Source organism: Peromyscus californicus, unplaced genomic scaffold, assembly GCF_007827085.1.
Source record: "Peromyscus californicus insignis strain IS unplaced genomic scaffold, ASM782708v3 Scaffold_13__1_contigs__length_99412109, whole genome shotgun sequence".
Taxonomy (NCBI): Eukaryota; Metazoa; Chordata; class Mammalia; order Rodentia; family Cricetidae; genus Peromyscus; species Peromyscus californicus.
Window position 1 is genome coordinate 79,123,600 of NW_026294424.1, and position 21,264 is coordinate 79,144,863.

Genomic DNA, 21,264 nt, shown 5'->3' on the forward strand with positions numbered 1-21,264 from the left:
CTGACCAGCTGCAAACAGCACCCATCCCGACCCACCCCCGACAAGCAGCTCACAGCACCCGTTCTGACCCACCCCTGACCAGCCGCACACAGCACCCATCCCGACCCACTCCTGACCAGCCGCACACAGCACCCATCCCGACCCACCCCCGACAAGCAGCTCACAGCACCCATCCCAACCCACCCCTGACCAGCAGCGCACAGCACCCATCCCGACCCACCCCTGACCAGCCGCACACAGCACCCGTCCCGACCCACCCCTGACCAGCCGCACACAGCACCCATCCCGACCCACCCCTGACCAGCCGCTCACAGCACCCATCCCGACCCACCCCTGACCAGCCGCTCACAGCACCCATCCCGACCCACCCCTGACCAGCCGCTCACAGCACCCATCCCGACCCACCCCTGACCAGCTGCAAACAGCACCCATCCCGACCCACCCCCGACAAGCAGCTCACAGCACCCGTTCTGACCCACCCCTGACCAGCCGCACACAGCACCCATCCCGACCCACTCCTGACCAGCCGCACACAGCACCCATCCCGACCCACCCCCGACAAGCAGCTCACAGCACCCATCCCAACCCACCCCTGACCAGCAGCGCACAGCACCCATCCCGACCCACCCCTGACCAGCCGCACACAGCACCCGTCCCGACCCACCCCTGACCAGCCGCACACAGCACCCATCCCGACCCACCCCTGACCAGCCGCTCACAGCACCCATCCCGACCCACCCCTGACCAGCCGCTCACAGCACCCATCCCGACCCACCCCTGACCAGCCGCTCACAGCACCCATCCCGACCCACCCCTGACCAGCTGCTCACAGCACCCGTTCTGACCCACCCCTGACCAGCTGCTCACAGCACGGGCCCCGCGTCGGGACCGCTCGACCCCAGGGCCGCCGCTTCAGCTCGCAGCCCGGGCCCAGACCGGCACTTACCAGATGGAAGGAGGCCATGTTTCCAGCCCACGATGCCCGACTGAGGCCTGAGAGGGAAGCCCCCGCAGGCCAAGGTTCCAGGAGGGTCGAAAAAAACTAAACCCCGCAGGCCGAGAGGTAAACCGCGGCCGGAGGCGGCCCAGGAGCCGCCGGATCCGCACCGCAGACTCGGCCCTAAATAAACAGCAGAGGCGGAGGAGGATTCAAAACTGCTGCGCGTGCGCAAAACGCACCGCGCAGCCAATAGGCCACTGGCCGTTATTTGCGTTTTTAGAGTCCCGCCCTTCTTCCCGCCCCCTAGCCCGTCACTCCACCTATCAACCCGCCTTTCACAGGTTCCCCGCCCTCCCACCCAGCGCCTTGCCGACCGGCAGAGCGTCTCTCCCCCCCCCCGCCTGTCTCGCCGCCTCCCGCCCCGCCTCTCGCCCGTCTTCCCGTCTCCCGCCTTACGACTTCCGCCCGTCGGCCCCGCCCGTCGCCCCGCCTCCCGCCCGTCGCCCCGCCCTCCCCAAGGTTTAACGCTCCTGTTCCACAGTTCGGTTTTTTCCGAGCACAGTTTGCTGTGCACATACATGGCTGCTTTTATTTGGAAAGCAGATCGAGCACGTGTGATCCTTGAGATAAATGTATAATACGTTTATTACGTTCTATTATGGTTTAATGGCCAATAGTAGGAGGAATTAGAGAGCGAGAGCCGGAAGGTAGTGGAGCATGTCTTTAATCCCAGCACTCGGGAGGTAGTGTGGCAGATATCTGTGAGTTCAAGGCCAGCCTGGTCTACATAAGCAAGTCCCGGAACAGCCAGGGATACGCAGAGAAACCCTGTCTGTCTCGAAAAAACCAAAGAAGAAGGATTAGAGGTAGAAATTGCAGACATCTTGAACAGATTACACAGATTCATCAGCTGCAGCCAAACCAGCTCATCTATACATTATCTCTGAAAATAATAACGATAATAATGCCGTCTATCTTTTTTTCAAGTATGTAGAAATTATTTATGAAGCATCATTGCAGACAAAGTAATTTGCATGAATATGTATGTGTATGTATGTATGTATGTATGTATTAGCAGAGCGACTTATTAAGGGAAAGTGCCTGCTTCAGTCTTACACAAAATTAATGGCCCAGATTGGAAAACAAAATAAACCGATGTTCTGAAAACTATCCCGTACCACTTCTGGGTCACTTAAGAGTCACACAGTTGCAGCCTGTAGCTGAACTATATCCTGAGAGGAAAAAATGCCCTTTAAAAACAAACAAATAATGAGTGAATGAATGAGGGCTAAAGAGATGTCACTGTGGTCAAAAGTGTTTGCCGCACTCTCAGAGCATCAAAACTCGGCTCCCAGCACCCAAACACCAGCTCACAACCATCTATAGCTCCAGTTCCAGGGGATCCGACGCCCTCCTCCGACCTCAGCTGGCACCAAGCATGCAGGTGATGCACTTACATACATGCAGACAAAAAACTCATACCTATAAAGTAAATATTTTTTTCTTTATTGGAGATTATTTAGAATGATGGTGTTCTCTAAGAGCTGTGCTGGTGGCTGCGCCAACGTCTGCCAGGCTTGCCGGCCAGATCCGCCAGAGGGCAGCAGAGCTGCTGCAAACCTAACGGGCAAGAGCTGCATTTATTAATCCTGTTCTCCAATAGAAAGCTGCGGAATCCAGGCAACTTGTACCTTGCACAAGAGCAACGACTGGATAAACCTCAGTGAGGAGTCAGCTGATCCTGGTTACTGAAATAGAGTCTTTCTCCTACGTTGGAAACAATTTGGGACTGTTGTCGTCAAACACAACACTGTGCTTTGTGGGTATTTTGAACAAGAAACACCTGTGACCAAATGGCAGCGAATGATGCTGAATTGTTCAAATGTGCAGACACTGTTTGCTAAAGAAGCAGTTGAGAGTGAATCTACTCTAGAGAATCAGATGAAATGTTCGGGAAAAAAAAACGGATTTTTCCTCGAAACTTTGGTAACCAAAAAGCATAAGCAATCTCTGAACTCCAGGAGAATAAAGAGAGTTGACAGTGAATCTTTGAGTCTCCCAGCTACTAAAGACAAAGAGAACATCACTAATACAGAAGGTTCAGTCGCTTTGGTCAGTGATGCCATCCACGATGACTTGCAAGATGACTCCCGCCACCTCTCTCCATGCTATGCTGATGCAGCCAAACCTGAAGACCTGTACTCAGATGAAAATATTCCGTCCCCTGCAGAGTATGAAGCTCTTGGATATCCATGTGAAACTTTCAGAAAGGCCACATACTGAAGATGACTGAACAGGACAGCCATTGGTCTTTTGTCATCAAAATGCTGAAGTCGGCCAAGGGATGAGGAGAGTGGAGACCACCTCCAGGATGAATGCATCTGTTTTCTAGAGACCTCATCAAGTTAACAGCTCAGAAAGCCATAAAAGAGGGAAGGGAAATGCTCTGGGACTTGGAATCCTCCACGTCATCAAAACCAACTAGCTGGAGCGCTTTACCTGCCTGACTTACAGGAATGGCAGTTCACAGAGTTTAATTTCGAACCCTGTGAAGGCAACAGTCACTGTGTATATAATCATACTGGCCTTGCACATAAATAACTTCAAGATTTTCCTGGTGGTGTCACAGGGGAAATGCCATGCAATGTCCTATGTTTGGATCATCCTTAAGTATCTGTTAATTCAAAGTGACTACAGAAAACCATAAATGATGAAAATGCCAAACTTTATCTTATAGGTAGTACATAAAATTTAGAGATTGTGTAAAAGAGGAAATACAAAGAAAACTGCCTGCAAAGATATGCAGCAAAAATGAAACATTGCTGAAATATGGAACACTTTTCTTATATTGAAAAATATGTTAACGCTAGCAAAATGGATTCTGATTATGGAACACGTCTGATGTTAGAATAAAATTTCACTAATTCTATGGTCAATGAAGGACTGTATTAATCTAGGATTGAGTATAAAGAACAACAATTTGTAATCACTAGTTCAGAACAAAACTCATCCACCATCAGGCATTTAACAGTTTTCAGAAACTTGAGAGGAATGATAAAACTGTGTATTGGGGGGAGAGGGGAGTAGGGAACCATGCTCACAGACACAGTGTGGAATTAAGCCACTGTTTCTACAATCATGAAGCAAATTGAAAAATTAGGAACCTGATAATAATGTCAGTCTCTAAGAACACATAGGCAATGCAATCAGGAAGTCGCCACAATTACAAAACTGCCACCTCACGGAAGCCTCCACAAGTAGCACACCAGTGAACAGCAAGACTGCTTATTGCTTCTGAATTCATGCCACATCACACCTGATATGATACACAGCAGCACAACTGATGTCGCCTGGCTAAATTGTCAACATCCACGAAACTAGAGATCACACGCTGGACCATCCCATCACATTACCATGGAAAAGTCGGATGCTTATGTGCCATTCTTGCCTTTTCTTTGGTGAGAAAAACCAAAGGCAGCATAAAAATTAATTCTGCTTCTCTTCTTCCTTGGCAATCATATTGATTCTTCCCAATCCTACTTGGAAAACTTTCTGAAAAATGCAGAGGTTTTTTTTTTTTTTTAACCTTTTCAACTTCTCCAGTAAAGAATGGCCCTTTAGGAAGGGTTGAAATGGATGTGAAACATCAGTCTGCTTTGCTTTCTCCAGCAACGCCAACTAAATGATCTTAAAAGAGTTTGCAATGGTAGAATGAATTTTAAAGAAATTGGACTAACAATATGATCATTACTCTATCCCCAAAGTATCTATTATTCTGCATTCCTAGTTTCTGTTAAAGCTAGCAGCAGCTTGTGATTGGCTTAATTTGAGAACTGGCGGTCTCTACATATTGGCCTCTGTTAGAGGGAGAAAACAACTTCATGGGAGGAGGGTTGACTTTGCTCCTGGTTTCAGAAGTCTCAGTCCACTATGACATGGGAGAGGGGATACGGTGCAGCAGAACACACATACCACAGAAGCCAGAGAGCAGAGAGAAAGCATGCCTAGCTCACTAGCCCTCTCCCCTTTTACCCCTCTTATTCCATCTGGGTCCCCAGTGTGTGGGATGGTACCACCTACTTTCACAGGGAATCTTTCCCTCTCGTTAATCTTTTCTGTAAATGTTCTCAGACCCATCCAGAATTGTCCTTTGCTAGTTTAGGTGCTCCATAATCAGTTGTCAATCAAGATTCACAACTTCAGATGAATGTGGTGGTGTACACCTTTGGTCCCAGCAGAGGCAGGCAGATCTCTGTGAGTTCCAGGCCAATTAAGCTACATAATGAGACCCTGTCTTAAAAGGGAAGAGGAGAGATTGACAAGCTCCCAAACTATACACACATACATACACACACACACACACACACACACACACACACACACACACACACACACACACAGAGTTACATTATAAGTGTGAACATATAACTGGGAAAAGCTCTTACCAGCTAAAAGTAATTCTTTATACAATACTGAAAATTCTAAGTCTAGCAAATTAAATTATTAAACAGTGCTTCTAGTATAACTTCAGTAGCAGTGGTTTTATACCATTCTTTTCTGACCCAAATACTTCTGGAAATCATGTTCTGAAAGGCTCATTATGTCAATAATTCTTGGGTAAAGGGGGAGGGAAGAAATTCCATATGAGTGCCTATGGATATCGGAGATTATATTACTAGAATTTCCATTTTCTCTACTGAAGACACTTTTATCCTACTAGCATCAACAAAAACTGACTGGGAATAAGACTGTGACTAATAACTCATTCATGTATTCCACCTTGTTATTAAATTTAAAGCTGTTTGTTCCAGTTATGTGTTGTAAACCTAGTATGTGTGTACCTACGTGTGTGTATATGTGTGTGTACATGCATGTGTATGTGCATGTGCGTGTGTGTGTGTGTGTGTGTGTGTGTGTGTGTGTGTGTGTGTGTGTGTGCATTTTTCAAGACAAGATTTCTCTGTGTAACTCTGGCTGTCCTGAAATTCATTTGCTGACCAAGCTGTTCTGAACTCAGCAATTCGCCTGCTTCTGCCTCCTGAGTGCTGGGTTTCAAGGCATGTGTCACCACGCCTGGCAACAGAATTCTATTCAATGTCAATATCTTTTAAATCTATCAGAATGAATTGTGATGCACATGGTAATAAATCAATAAATAATAAGGGCCAGAAACTAAGAAGTGCTGGATGAGGACTGGACATTTCTATTCAGATTTACTGGCTTAAGCAGTACTAATAAGTAGATAATAAAGTAAAAATTCACAGTAACAGAAAGATTTCACCAGGCTGTTGACAGATGGATAAGACATTACCAAATAGATAACAGAAAGGACATGTGAGCACACAGTCCAGGGAGCTGTGAGAAGAAAGACCAAAGGGCTTTGAGACATCTAGGAAGAAGAGTAATGACTACCGCAGAGGGGACTTGTTTGCAAAAGACTTTGGTTGGATATGTTGCTAGTGCCACAAATATGTAGGGTTCAATAAAAGTTGAAAGAAGAAATCTCAAAAGCAGTGAGGATCTGTTAGACAAATGTTAAAGGTGGAAGTGACTTCACCCGTTTGTATTTCATGTGAGTGAGTAGAGAAAAATAATGGGGACTGGTCTGCACATTTGATCTATCTGTAATATAGGATTTCTACTTCAGTAGTGCCAGGGAACAGTGGTGTTGGGATTGCTGACAGGCCTAACTGGCTGATTAATGTTTAAGACAGATTAAACATTCAGATAATGTTTAATTATTATTATGTGTATGTGTGTGTGTGTGTGTGTGTGTGTGTGTGTGTGTGTGTGTGTGTGTGTGTGTGTGTGCATTTTTCAAGACAAGATTTCTCTGTGTAACTCTGGCTGTCCTGAAATTCATTTGCTGACCAAGCTGTTGGGGGCGATGGTTGTAGGAGACATCATTGGTTCTTGGTACATTAAGGATTCATTTTAGTCCCAAATCAATAGACCAAAAGAACCTCATTGATTCTAGGTTTTATTTTGTGTTTGCTTTTTTAAAAGGTAAAAAAGACATAGGTAAGCAGATGTTTGCTTAACAGAAATATTTCTGTCTAGGCCAGCTGAGATGGCTCAGGGGGTTAAAGAACATGCTGTCAAGTCTAAGTCCTTGAGTTCACTCACTCCTCGAGCCCCTCATTGTAAAAGGGAAAACCAATTGCCCTCTGCTCTCCACACAAGCATCGTGGCATGTGCACACTTAAACCTGAGTGTGAGCTCACACACATGCGCACACACTAAGTAAATGTCAAAAAATAGTTCTTTCTGTATTTTTCTGGAGGCCTTCTTTTTCTCTCCTATAAAACTCTACAGCCATGACTAGGCATGGTAGCACAAACCTTCATCCCAGCACTTTGGGAGCAGAAGCAAATGGATCTCTGTGAATTTGAGACCAGCCTGGTCTACAGAGTAAAATTTCAGACCAGCCATGGCTACAAAATGAGATCCTGTTTTAAAACAAAAAACAAAATCTCTCTATAGATCCTATAGATTTTATATATATATATATATATATATATATATATATATATATATATAGAGAGAGAGAGAGAGAGAGAGAGAGGTTGAGAGAGGTTATATGTCCACTAGAATCAATACAAGAATATTCAATGAAGTATTTTTCAATGAACACAGTTTATTTAAGTCACGTATTTTAGAAATAAAGACAGCAATAAACCATAATAAAAGCTGAGAAAGTCGAATGTGTCCTTGGTGTCTCTAAAGCCCACAATGCCTGCACCTGTTCCTTTCATCCTTAGGAGATGATAATCTGCTGTTTATTTTGCTACCATAAATCTAAGCACATGAAGCTTGAAACGAGGTTGCCTTTTAAAAGTTGGTCTGTGCCTGATCTTTCTTACTTCACTGAAAGCAAAGGGGGGAAAGTGTGTGTGTGTGTGTGTGTGTGTCCTGTTGGTGGAAGGGTTGGTGGTTAAAAGCAAGTTGGGACTTCCTCTTTGAACAGTTGCCTTTCCTCTCACAAAACGGAGATTTCATTTTGTCTGAAGCTGGATAGAATTGAAAGCGAACCAAACACCAAAGCCACGGGCATGATGGCTAAGAAGCCCCCAAAACCAGCGCCCCGCAGGATCTTCCAGGAGAGGTTAAAGATCACTGCTCTACCCCTGTACTTTGAAGGGTTTTTATTAGTCAAACGGTCTGATTACCAGGTAAGTCTGTAGATAAGAACTTTAAACCTGAAAGTTTTCACTTAACATAAAACTTACTTCTTAACATTGCAATGTGATGAGGCCTCCTTGTCTCTGTTTGGGTTATACCTTCTTCCTTGAGTGAGAAGAGTGACTCTAATTTTGAATAGCTTAAATACAATGCACAGCACGTGTGTGTGTGTGTGTGTGTGTGTGTATACATATATACATATATATGCATGTATAATAAGTTCTCTAATATTTATCCGTAATAGAAAAACTCAATGAAATTTCCAAAGGATTCTTCCAAACATCACATAAGATTTTGGTTTTCAAGATAATTTTTTTAATGATTTCTCAGCAATTAACTACTATACTTCAGTGGTGATGAATTACATAAAGAGAAGATGACTTTAGGATGACTAATAACACACTCCTACTCTCAGTCATACTGAAATGAATGGTAAACTTTGATAAAATTGTGAAAATTTGATATTTATTTCATATTGCTTCATTTCACATTCTGAAAATACTGTTCATGATACTGGCTTTAAAAGAGAGGATTTAGGGTGGTATTATGAATAGTAAATACACTAATTTTGTTTTTAAAAATGTACCTTTACTCTAAGAAAACTCACAAAGTATTCTACATATTTTTAAATGTAAAATTTTAAATTATAGTTATTAAAAAGTATTTCCTTTAAAGTTGTAAGTGTGGACAACATAAGATTAATTAGAGAAATGAACATGAAATCATGTTACTGAAAAAGTAAAGAAGCCCTTGGTGTAGGTAAAATATTATGAAATGTTAATATTGGCTAAAGCTAGCAAAGTTTTAAATGGCTACAGAAATAACAATAAGTGTTCAATTGATGATAAGTCAAGGCCTTAGAGAATTCATTAACATCCATGGAAAAATTATGAATGTAAAAATACTATAACAGTATATTCATATTGTGTATACACATGGTAAAGACATTTGCCATTTGAAAGCCAGACTGCAACTCTTGTAGGTGGTAAACATTTGTCAGTAAATTTGAAAACTATTTTGGAATTTTTGTTATTGTTGTTGTTATTGATCATACACAGTTCAGCTATATGGTTTTACTTCACCAAAAATGGGGAACAGCTGAAAGTCAATTTCTAGTTGGTAATGTAAATTTGGTCATTCACTGACTGCCTTTCCAGAGTGTCTCTAATAATTGCGTCTGATACCAAGATCTTTCAGATGTTTAAACAAGGCATGAGTGGGTATGGTTAGCAGAAAAAAAATCCACAATTTTAGACTATCGGTAAACTTGATGGTTTTTCCACATACAACTTGTGACCTTGTGAAAACTACTCCATCATCTCCCCTAGACTCAGTTTATTCAACTTCAAAGAAAAAGAAGGATACTACTTGCCTAGCATAATATATTATTATTTGCATTGTATTCTTTATTATTTCTGGTATAAGTAAGTATGGTACTGAATCCATTTGTTTTTCAAGCAGCATTGTACACCTTTTATACAACAAACATGAGAAGAGGCTTAGCTTAGTAGTAGTTATGATTTCTTATCTAACTCCTACTCTGGTTTTTCTTAGAAAGCATGCTTTAAAACAGAATGAACTATAATCAACTATTTCTCATAAGAGCTGGGGATATAGCTAAGTGGTAGGGCACTTATCTAAGATGTATCAGGCCCTGAGTTCAATTGGAGTACAGAAATATAAATAATTGTGAAGTGTATACATGAGAAAACTAATTTGTTTACCCGTTTGAATTTATAGCCAAGTTCCTTTCCCTTGTGTAGTAAGTAGAAGAGGAACTAGAGAATGGCAACAATGTCAACGTACATGGTGGTTTCAAAGATGAAAATGATAACTATATAGAACACCAATTTCACACTTAAGATTAATTAGATTCATTTTCTTCTGATTTACTTATTTGTTGGCTAACATACTGAAGTCAGTTTGAGGTCTATAAATGAAATTGCTCAAAGGGACACCGTAGTGCTCACAAACGTAAATATAGAAGCCATGAGAGGAACACTAAAGGAAATAAGTGGGATTTCCCCACAACTGGCAGCAAATGCCAGGGAGCATTGAGAAGCAAGCTGAGCAGAGAAGGTTACTGACCAGTCAGCTGTGGAGCTAGCTCACGGTGTCAATGACATGGAGAGGCTATGCGGAGCGCTGAGTCCCTGCTGAAAACAAATCCAGAAGACTGAACTAGAGAAAACTGGGTTAAAGAATAAGGTGTTCAATAAAGAAGTTACAGGAAGAGAGGTTCTTATTACAAGGTTTTCACTTTAGTTTAGTTTAGTTTAGTTTTATTCTTCTCTCATACATTGCATTCAACCCACAGTTTCCCCTCCCTCCCCTCCCCTTGTCTCTCCACCCCACCTCCCCGTTCCACCAGATCCACACCCCCTCTGTTTCCCCTCAGTAAAGAGCAGGCCTCCCAGTGACCTCAAACAAAGGCAGCATAACAAGCCTCAAAAGACCAGGCACATACCATCACATCAAGGAGAAAAAGAGTACCACAAGCAGTTGTTGCAAGCTTTTTTTTTTTTTTTTTTTTTTTTGGTTTTTCAAGACAGGGTTTCTCTGTGTAGCTTTGCTCCTTGGCAGTCCAGGCTGGCCTCGAACTCACAGAGATCCACCTGCCTCTGCCTCCCGAGTGCTGGGATTAAAGGCGTGAGCCACCACCGCCCGGCGTTGCAAGCTTTTTAACAGATCACTTTAAAAATATAGTGTCTCACCCCCAGGAATAATGCACCTATGCTTATTTTAATACAATTCTAGAAGGACCCGGAATTTCAGGTCAATAATCTATGAAAAGTATCTTTCAAGGGGAAAGGTATGGGAAGATTTACTTGAACTGTAGCATTAGGATTTTGGATTGACTAAGAAGACATACTCAATAATTAAAACACAATCAAATACAAAATATATCGCACTTTTTATAAATCAGAACTGGAACTTTAAACACAAGAAAGTTCAGGTACTAGCCCATTGTTCTTTCCATCTGTGATGTACACAGCTTTAAAGAATGTAATATGTCCTCTTAGCCTGAACATGATGATGTGATCATCATAATATATCAAAGTGTCACTTCTTTGATGGCCCTCACATTTATGAAGCTTTTAGTATTACTTCAATTATGTCATGAAACACATTTCTTTATACCAGAAAACTCCAAAATTTTATAATAGCATGCCTCTTCCAGAAAAACATTTGGAACACAGATATTCTCTATGACAATATGAACATATGTACCCCCTTTACAAATATTCTATGCAAATTGCTGAATATATGCAAAAGGAATTAAGAAGAAATACATTATATAAGTAGATATCCTCTAAGTTTCCCAATGGATGCTCTTGCAGGTTTTGGGTATGTGCACCTCATTTTGGAGAAGCATTATATAACATCTTCAGCTATCCAAATGCCTTGTTGTTAGGAAAAAGAGGACCATTTTGTTGGGGGAGAAGGATAGAGAGAAACTTAAATGGAAATTCCAGTGGATTGTATTATAACCTATCTTATCTAGTTACATTACCAAGAAAAAATTCTGTGGAGACAAGAGATTGGTCAACGTTTATAAAGTGTACAATTCTTTTAAGTGTAATCTGTCTCCTCCTTCGTAAAATGGTTGATTAATCTTTTGCATAAGTAAATGAATTTGTGGAACAAATGGAGCATGTGACAGTGGATATATTTTATTGAGGTTTGACTGTGGAGGATATTATGCAAGGGTCTTAATGTCTTGTCACTCCAGTTGTTAAAACAGCTCTTTTGGATAGAAAGTTTGTGCATCTCACAGATAGATATCTGTGGCTCATGGAAGTTTTGTTGACAATTCCTCATCAACTAAAAAGTATGGATTTTATTGTGAGGCATGTGACAAAATGTTGCCTCTCAAACTCAAGTTCTAATTCCATTTGACAGTAGCTTCCAGATATTACAGATGCCGTTTTAGGTAGACATTTCATCATGAACTCAACAATAAGCTTAGCAGACTTTCACAATCTTTTGAGTATAATGAGACAATGACCTTAAATTCTAACTATAAAGTAATCGGTGGTTACGAAGCAAGGGATAAATTAGAAATCTCACTTCAGCACCTTTAGTCCAGAGATTTAATGTAGATTAAAATGCAAGAAACTATGTGCTAAATGCACTCCATCCAGAGATATGGCCATCAAAAGTAATTTTGAAAATATTTAAACATCTATACAAATAAAAATACATATCTAGAAAGATACTAATTGTTTAGTATTAGTCAAGTTATACTAGAATCCATGTGGTCTTATCAGAAACTAATTCAGGTTTCTGACTTTCTCTCTACACACTAAACAGAAGCTACCTCTATCTTTGGGTTTGTGACTGTGGCTGAAGCTCATGGGTCGTACTGCTATTTCTAACCTTATTTTTCCTCCAACAACATTTGTACTCAAGTCATTGCCTTTATATTTGGTTCATATTCTATCCAATAACTTCTCCTTATTTGTGTCTATCAATTTATAGGATTGCTCACCCTTTAACTCCTGTTTATGCCCTGGCGAATTCTACCCAATTAATACCATTCTGTTGTGTTGGGCCATCTCTGTAATTTTTCTCAGGAGCACAAATAGACACTCACAAGGGCATACTGAGGAATCTTGATAATATTTGTCTTTTTAAAATGATGTTAGCCTTTTTTTCTTCTGAAGGCCAGTTAGGAAAATGAACAGAGTGGTAGAGCGACTTCTAGTGTTTTCTCCAAGACTATCTTGGGTTAGACTTGATTTTAGAGGCTCCTTATCTGTTAAGCATCACTAATGGTCATGTTCCCTAAATGATGCACCTACATTTCAACTGCTTCTATAGCACTCTCCCTCATTGCTGTTCTAGATCCAAAACACAAAATAGCTTTGACCTATTCCCTTCATTACAGAGGCTTACTGAAAACTCCCTCCAGCGCCCCCAAAAAGAGTATGGTAAACTAAATAAGCCAGCTCCTCAGACATAACTCTTTTTGATAATTCATTGCAGGTCAAGTCTGTGTTAGTTCAGTCTTTTTCAACAGTGTCAAAGACTACTCAGTACCAACAGTTTTACATAACTCCCAACTGATTGAGGGGCCAGTCCATATTAAACAACTCCTGAAGTGAAATTTCTCCCTGAAGTTTCTAAAACATCTCCCAATGTAAGAAAGTAACTTATGGACCCAAGAGATGGCTCAGTGGCAAAGGGCACTTGCCATCAAGACTGCTTAACCTAGTTTGAGTGCAGAAACCCACATGGTAGGAGAGAATGGACTCCATCCACCAAGTTGTCCTCTGACCCCAACACAAGCTCTATGGTATATACGTGCATGCACACACACACACACACACACACACACACACACACACACACACACACACACACTAAAGAAAGAAAGAAGGAAAGAGATGTTTTATAATTAAAAAGGGAACGTTCAGGAGTGATTTTGTACAGGAATGACAATTTATTTGATTATTCTGTTCTTTAATATAACCTATCCTACTCATCCACAGTCTCATTGGAATATACCTACTTAGGCATATCTTTAAACCATATCATCATTCTCTCAGATGACAATATAAATCACTAAATTAAAAAAAAAAAGCATTACTGGCTGGAGAGATGGCTCAGTGGTTAAGAGCGCCCCTGACTGCACCCACATGGTGGCTCATAACTGTTACTCCAGTTCTGGGGATCTGGTGTCCTCTTCTGGCATTGAAGCAGCAAACACACAGGGGATACAAAGACACACATGTGGGCAAAACACCCATACATATACTATTTGTTCATTTTGGTGTTTGTTTGATTGTTAGTTTGTTTTTGAGACAGGATCTCTCTGTGTAGCCCTGGTTGTCCTGGAACTCACTCAGTAGACCATGCAGGCCTGAAATTCAGAGCTCCACCTGCCTCTGCCTCCAGAATGCTGCCATTAAAGACATGCAACACCACCACCTGGCAACATATATACAGTTTTTAAAAAGCTTTATACGGGTAATGAAAAATGCAAAGTATCTGTCCACACTGTGAATATCAAAGCAATGTGCTGTTTTGTTGTTGTTCAAGTGGTGAAGACTTGGTAACATTTGCTACATTCCAGCTCCTATGTCCTTCTATGCATTATTATCACACCAAATCTTCAACAGCTCTATGAAGTAAGAGTAACTATCTACTTCTATGCTCTATCTCCCAACAGTGAACTGTCACACAGCATACACAATGATAACTGTTAGTTGATGGTTCTAAAAATATTCACAAACACCGGGTGGTCGTGGAGCACACCTTTAATCCCAGCACTCAGGAGGCAGAAGCAGGTAGCTCTCTATGAGTGCAAAGCCAGCCTGATCTATAGAGTGAGTTCCAAGCCAGCCAGGACTACACAGAGAAACCCTGTCTTGAAAAGCAAAAAAAACAAAACCAAACAAAATTCACAAACCAATAAGTCATCACTGCTATCTATTTCCAAAATAAACAAATCACTATGTGTGGAGCCAGACCAACCCAAGACTTTCTTGGAGGCCCTGATTCAAGGAAAAAAGGGAACTTTAATTCTGTGTCCTTGTCTAGTAATGGACTTGGCAAGACTGGTCTAGGGCTGGAGTCCATGCCTCAGAGGAGTCAACGTTGTAGTTTCTGGGGACACGACTCTTCCCTGTTGGCTGTGGTTATCAGTGTTTAGGCATCTGTGTCTAAGGTATCCCATGTTCTCTTTGCCAACATTGTCTAATTTAGCTCTCTGCTGGCCTTGGCCATTTTCCCTGTACAAATAGTATATAAGATGCCATAGTTTTTAATAAACTTGCTTGGCCTTATGTCATCAGCTCATGCACGACCTCCTGATTCCAGCTACTGCTTTTGTCTTCTTTACTTCTTATCTGCTCCATTTCTCATGCCCCGTCTTCCCTCTTGACACCTTGCTATGTAGGACCCTTATTTCTGTAGGTTTGTATCATCCCTATATGAAGTTCCACGAGCGGCCATCCCACTCTCTTCCCCCAACTTTAAATGTTTATGATCTTCTTCTGTGATTTTTCTTCTCCTAAGTTTAAAACCAGACAGGCCCAGGAATTACATAACTAAGGATCTTACTTACTTTTATTACTGATAAAGTCTACCAATGTGTGGGTTTGGTAGTAGGCCTAGGGAGCTAACAATCCATTCTAGAGTGAGCTACCTTGAGTCACTGACTCAGCTTGAAAACCTAAGCCTACACTTCTTTTTTTTTAATTTTATAATTTTATTTTATTTTATTTTACAATATAATTTAATTCTACATGTCAGCCAGGGATTCCCTTGTTCTCCCCCCTCCCGCCCACCTCCTCTTCCCCCAAGCCCACCCCCCATTCCCATCTCCTCCAGGGCAAAGACTCCCCTGAGGATTGAGATCAACCTGGTAGACTCAGTCCAGGCAGGTCCAGTCCCCTCCTCCCAGGCTGAGCCAAGCGTCCCTGCATAAGCCCCAGGTTTCAAACAGCCAACTCATGCACTGAGCACACTTCTTAAAGCACCTTTGCTACCTGGCAGGAAATGGAGCAGAACACCCACTCTCTCCAAGGAGCCAAGGCTGAGAGAGGACCGGAAGGGGTGAGCTAAGCATCCTGCCTCCCAACCTCACCAGTTTGATATTCAGTCCTACTCAGTCCAGAGATCAGTCATTCTGGAAGCATTCATTAGTGAAGACTAAATGGAGAAGCATAAAAAAGTGGCAAGGCCAAAAAAGGGCTATTGTCATGACAAGAAACATAGTGTCCTCTATGAACAGGAGGAAAGACATTTCTGATGGGCTCAGAATTAAGGTTTGTTTGCTTACTAATCTACTTGACTCTAAGATGCGTCAGCCATTGGCGCACATGGGGCATTTAGACTTCAGGAACCTCTTCCTCTGTTTTGTAATCACCTTTTTGGAAGGATCTTTTGACTGACCCCTTAGCTGCATCCATAGGCCGATTACAGGTTGTAGTCAGCTCTCAGTTGTGGGTTCACTGGAGTGGAAAGACCACCTACCGTGGGCAAAGTACCTCATCCCAAGTTCCAACTCTATGACTGGGGTAGATTGCTGTAGTAATACTATCATTTTATTTAAACTTGACCATATATACATACCACTGAGATATAACTTTTATCTTTTTTCCCCACAAATAAGGTGAATCTATTTCTCTACCTTTTGAATTTTGACCATGTCATGTAATGTGGTAAATATGACAAATGCAGAAATCTATATTAATAATATGCTTGTTAAGGATAGAGAGATGGCTCAGTGGTTAAGAAGATTTACTACTCTTGCAGAGGAACTGGGATCGGTTCCTAGCATACACATGGTGGCTCACAACCACCTTTCACTCCAGATCCAGGAGATCAGACCCTCTTCTGGCCTCTGTGGGCTCCTGAACACATGACATAAACTCATTAGGTGTGACTGCAAGCGCGCGCGCGCGCGCACGCGCACACACACACACACACACACACACACACACACACAGAAAGAGAGAGAGAGACAGACAGACAGACAGACAGACAGAGAGACAGAGAGAGACAGAGAGAGAATTTAAAAATGAACAAGTATGTTTGCACATTGGGCCTTACTCTCTCTTATAGAAAATGCTTTGGATGTTTTATTTTTACGATTTAATTTTAATTTTGTGTATGTGTGGGTAAGCCCAACATGAATCCTGGAAACTGAGTCATGTCTTCTAGAAGAACAGTAAGCATTTGTTGTTGTTGTTGTTTTCTAGATAGGGTTTCTCATGTAGCCATGGCTATCCTGGAACTCACTCTGTAGACCAGGCCGGCCTCAAATTCAGAGATCTGCTTACCTCTGTCTCTGGAGTGCTGGGATTAAAGGCATGTGCCACCATCCAGCCAGTAAGCATTCTTACCCTGTACTTCTCTCAAGCCCATTTTCTTAATATTTATGAAAATATTTGAATGAAGTTTGGGCATGGTGTAGTTGGGAGACAGAGGCAGGTAGATCTCTGTGAGTGCAAGGCAAGCCTGCAGCATGGTCTGTGTAGTGAGTCCCAGGACAGCAGTAGCTACATAGTAGGCCTTGTCTCAAAAAAAAGTGAATGAAGCCTCAGCTAACTGAAATGGGACTCTGACTAGGTTATTCAAATTTTTTTTTACATTTAGAACGTTATGTGTATAGAACTCATGGTAATGTGAATGTGTTAATAATTAAATATTCACTTCATGGATGAAATTCTGTCTTCAAACTTCAACTATGATGCATTAAATCTTTTTATCATCAATTTTTTTATATTACTTGATCTATGTCAAAAATAAATACTGTTCCACAAGCCCACACTGAAAGTCACACTCTCTGCTAAGTGCTTTAACTGTTTTTACTCACTCATGCAGTCCTTTCATCTGTTCTAGAAGGCAGGTGCGTCCATGTCCTAAGGTGACCTCTTAAGTGACCCTATCACTCATTTGAACTTCCTCTAGAATTGAATAAAAATTCTTAAATTATTGATAAGAATTGCACAAGTCAAACATTATACTAAAATAAACTTGAAAAGGATTTAATCAAGAATTAACTGCAGGGCTGAAGAAATGGCTCAGTGGTTAAGAACACTAGCTGCTTTTCCAGAGGACTTGGTTCAATTCCCAGAACTCAAATGATGTGGTTCACAACTGTCTATAAGACAACTTCCAGGGGGCCGAGTGCCACCTTCTGGCCTTCAAGGATGCCAGACACACATATGATGCTAATAAAATACATGCAGGGGTGAAAATGCTCATACATATAAAATAAAATAAATATATCTAATTTTTTTATTTTTTTGGTTTTTCGAGACAGGGTTTCTCTGTGTAGCTTTGCGCCTTTCCTGTAACTCACTCTGTAGCCCAGGCTGGCCTTGAACTCACAAAGATCCACCTGCCTCTGCCTCCCGAGCGCTGGGATTAAAGGCATATATCTATTTTTTTTAAAAGAATCAACTGCAAAATAAAGCATTAAAATGTGGATGAACTTTGTTTAAGAATGCCATATCATGATAATATGTATGGTAATGTAAAAGAATTTAGGGTCAAAAGATTGAGTGAATAGCCAGGTGCGATGGTACACACCTTTAATCCCAAAACTTGGGAGGCAGAGGCGGGCAGATCTCTGTGAGTTCAATGCCAACATGGTCTACATAACAAGTTCCAGTCCAGCCAGAGACTTATAGTAAGATCTTGCCTTAAAACAAGAAAGAAAAGAAAAGAAAAGAAAGGAAAGGAAGAAAGGGTGTGTGTGTGTGTGTGTGTGTGTGTGTGTGTGTGTGTGTGTCTGTGTGTGTGTGTGTCTGTGTGTGTCTGTGTGTGTGTAAATGGCTCAGTGGTTAAGAGCACTTCCTGCTCTTCCAAAGGACCTGGGTTCAGTACCAAGCATCCACATCAGGCAGTTTACAACCTCCTATAACTCTAGTTCCCATGAATTCATCATCATCTTCTGGCCTCCTTTGTCACTGCTCACAAGTGCTCTCAGGAACACACACACACACACACAAATAAATAAATAAATAAATAAATAACTTTTAATATTAGGCAAAATGTGAAGGATAAAGAATAACTATATAGTATACAATTACAAAAGATAAGACAGAAAATTAAAAAGTTGAATATGCAGTTACAAAATGGTGTTTGTGATTTCTTTCCCACAGGAGTACAAACACTATTGGACAGAGTTGAGAGGAACCACACTCTTCTTTTATACCGACAAAAAAAGTACAATAGTAAGTAGCTTGACATGTTTACCTGGTTCAGCTTTTCAATAGACCATTGGCATGTAATCTATTATCCATTTTTTCCTATCACCCCAAAATAAAGGTGTTAAAAAATGTAACTCTGAGGGGTCTATCAATTACGATGGGATAGGGGTGACAATTCCCTAAACAACTCAGAAGGTATTAACTCATATTTTTAACTTTTTGTTCTTATTTTCCTGACCTAGATAATAAAGAGTTACGTTAAAAGTAGAAATTTTAGATTCTTGGGCATAAACTGCTAAATACAAATGATAGCTCCCATTTCTTGTAATCTTGGCACACTAGTGAATGCAACCATTATCTGAAAGGAACAAGATGATTCCCATAGCATCAGAAAATATGATGTAACAATTTAATTTTCCTAGACAAAAAATACCCTCTAATAGCAGACTCCTAAGAGCTATAGTGTGAGAATAATGATGAAGTGATTCTTCAATTAATTCTTTGCAGACTAAGATTTTCAGTGTATATTCCAACTTTCTAGTGGCACCAGGAAAGCAAAAACCCTGGCCTAAACATGTGTGATTTATAGTAACCAAGTTCATTTATTACTTCAAGAGGCAGTGCAACGTGGTGATTGAGATCCTGGTATGCCCAGAAAGACTGTCTAGTTTTTTAAAGCTTTAAAGCTGGCCCTATCATTGTTAACTGGGATCTTGAGATAATTACCTAACCTCTCTGAGACTCGTTGCATAAAAAGGGACATGGTAGAAAAACAGATGACATCTCAAATTGGTCAGTTTAAAGAATGTTTAATTAGGTTCTTATAAATATTCAAAGCAGTGGGCAGAATAGAAAGAAGTCACAAACAGTGCTCTGAAGCTAAAAATAGAGCTGTATCACCACATGAAAGGAAAGAGTGGGAGGGCTTCTACTTAAGGGAAGCATGACGTTTGATTGAGGGAGCAGCTAGACAGGGTGATAAACATCATCCTCACTCTGACCTCCTGCTGAAGGTCCCCAATGGTCCAATTCAACATGAAGTCAAACGGTATGGCAAACTCTGATGTCATATACATCCTCCTGGTGCAGTGTTGGGAGGTCAAAGGATACAACTGAATCTGTGGGAGCAAATAACAAAGAAGCACACAGGAACTCTCCAGTACTCCCATTTTTCAAATCTCTGTATTTAGGATGAAATTCATAGTCATCTATCTCATAAGGCTATAAAAATAATCAAATGAGATGGGACATAAAAGGACTTCAGTCAGTAGACTGCACACAGTAAGCACTCAGATTGTTTACATATATATACTATTTAATTCCTATGCAAACTCTGTAAATTTGCTTTCTGGTTTTTATCATTATGTCTGGTTTTTGATCAAGGCCTTCTGTGAAAGCTGTCTGCTTAACTCATGATCCTCCTGCCTCAGTCTCCTGAGTGCTGAGATTGCAAGCATGCACACCACTGGCCACCACTTCATCCCTATTTATAAATGGAAATTGTCAAGTTTAAGGATTAAGAAATTGTGCACAATCATACTTACCTGGCAGGGTTGATACCATCATCAAGAAGGTGGTTTTCCAAGGGCAAGCCTTCTCCATTTTATTCGAGATTTGCTAATCCCTGAAATTTCCCCAAATGTGCCAAATGCGGGGAATTGACTGCGTAATGTGTTAGTGGAATACTGAGTTCACATTTTCCCCTAAAATAATTTGATACACACACACACACACACACACACACACACACACACACACACACTTATGAAATGATACAAGTTCATACAGCTAGTAAAGGGGAGTAACCCAGGTGTGGCTTGTGAGCTGGTGGTCTTTTTTAGGGCACTGTGTCACAAAGAGGTCACAACAAAAGACTGTCGAGTTGTCCACCTACCAATTTTGTTAAAAGAGGATGAAAACCCTTGGGGAAGTTTTTTTGGGGATACTCTCAGTAGAAACAATGGGAGGACCAGCTGAGAACTTCAGGCATTTGTATGGTCCACAGCATGGAACAACTTGAAGCTGCTTTTACATATCTAAAAAAAAGGGGGGGGGTAAGAGGAAGCCACATCAATAGGTCACTGAATTTGTTTAGTGCTATTCTGTAGAAAAGAGTTCAGGACCAATGGACAGGAAATACCTAGAAAAAAAATGGGACTCAGTACAAGGAACACTTAGCAAGGCTATTTCAGAAGTGTGAGTTCACTGTTTTTACAGATGCTCAACTGAGGCTTGAGCATAACATAGGGAGCAGACCCAAACATCTGGGCTAGACAGATGACCTTTAAGGCTCTTTACAGCCTACCATCAAAACTAGAAGATATGACTTCCCTTTCTGTAATTGGTGTGTCAGCACTGTCTGTTAAAGCAAAACTCACTGAGTCTGATCTAGACAGTCCACCATACACAGATGTGTTTAAGTTCTGGTTTTGTACCCTTGTATTTATCCTTCTATTTTAAATTTTTCTTTGT

The 21,264-nt window shown here is 41.2% G+C and overlaps 2 protein-coding genes and 1 non-coding gene across 3 annotated transcripts in view; 2 read left to right on the forward strand and 1 right to left on the reverse strand.

Annotated features, from left to right (window-relative positions):
- Positions 1–1,175, reverse strand: part of Cenpc (centromere protein C) — a 57,157-nt gene extending 55,982 nt beyond the window's left edge. The window contains exon 1 of the mRNA XM_052735296.1: positions 947–1,175. Within this exon, the coding sequence (XP_052591256.1) occupies positions 947–964 (18 nt within the window). The 5' untranslated portion in view covers positions 965–1,175. The remainder of the gene's footprint in view (positions 1–946) is intronic.
- Positions 1,176–7,934: 6,759 nt separating this feature from the next.
- Positions 7,935–21,264, forward strand: part of Stap1 (signal transducing adaptor family member 1) — a 48,620-nt gene continuing 35,290 nt past the window's right edge. The window contains exons 1-2 of the mRNA XM_052735300.1: positions 7,935–8,112; positions 18,745–18,816. Coding sequence (XP_052591260.1) covers positions 7,993–8,112; positions 18,745–18,816 — 192 coding nt within the window. The 5' untranslated portion in view covers positions 7,935–7,992. The remainder of the gene's footprint in view (positions 8,113–18,744; positions 18,817–21,264) is intronic.
- LOC128109214 (U1 spliceosomal RNA) lies at positions 20,329–20,496 on the forward strand. Its single transcript, XR_008217751.1, has one exon. It is a non-coding gene; the product is annotated as a U1 spliceosomal RNA (small nuclear RNA).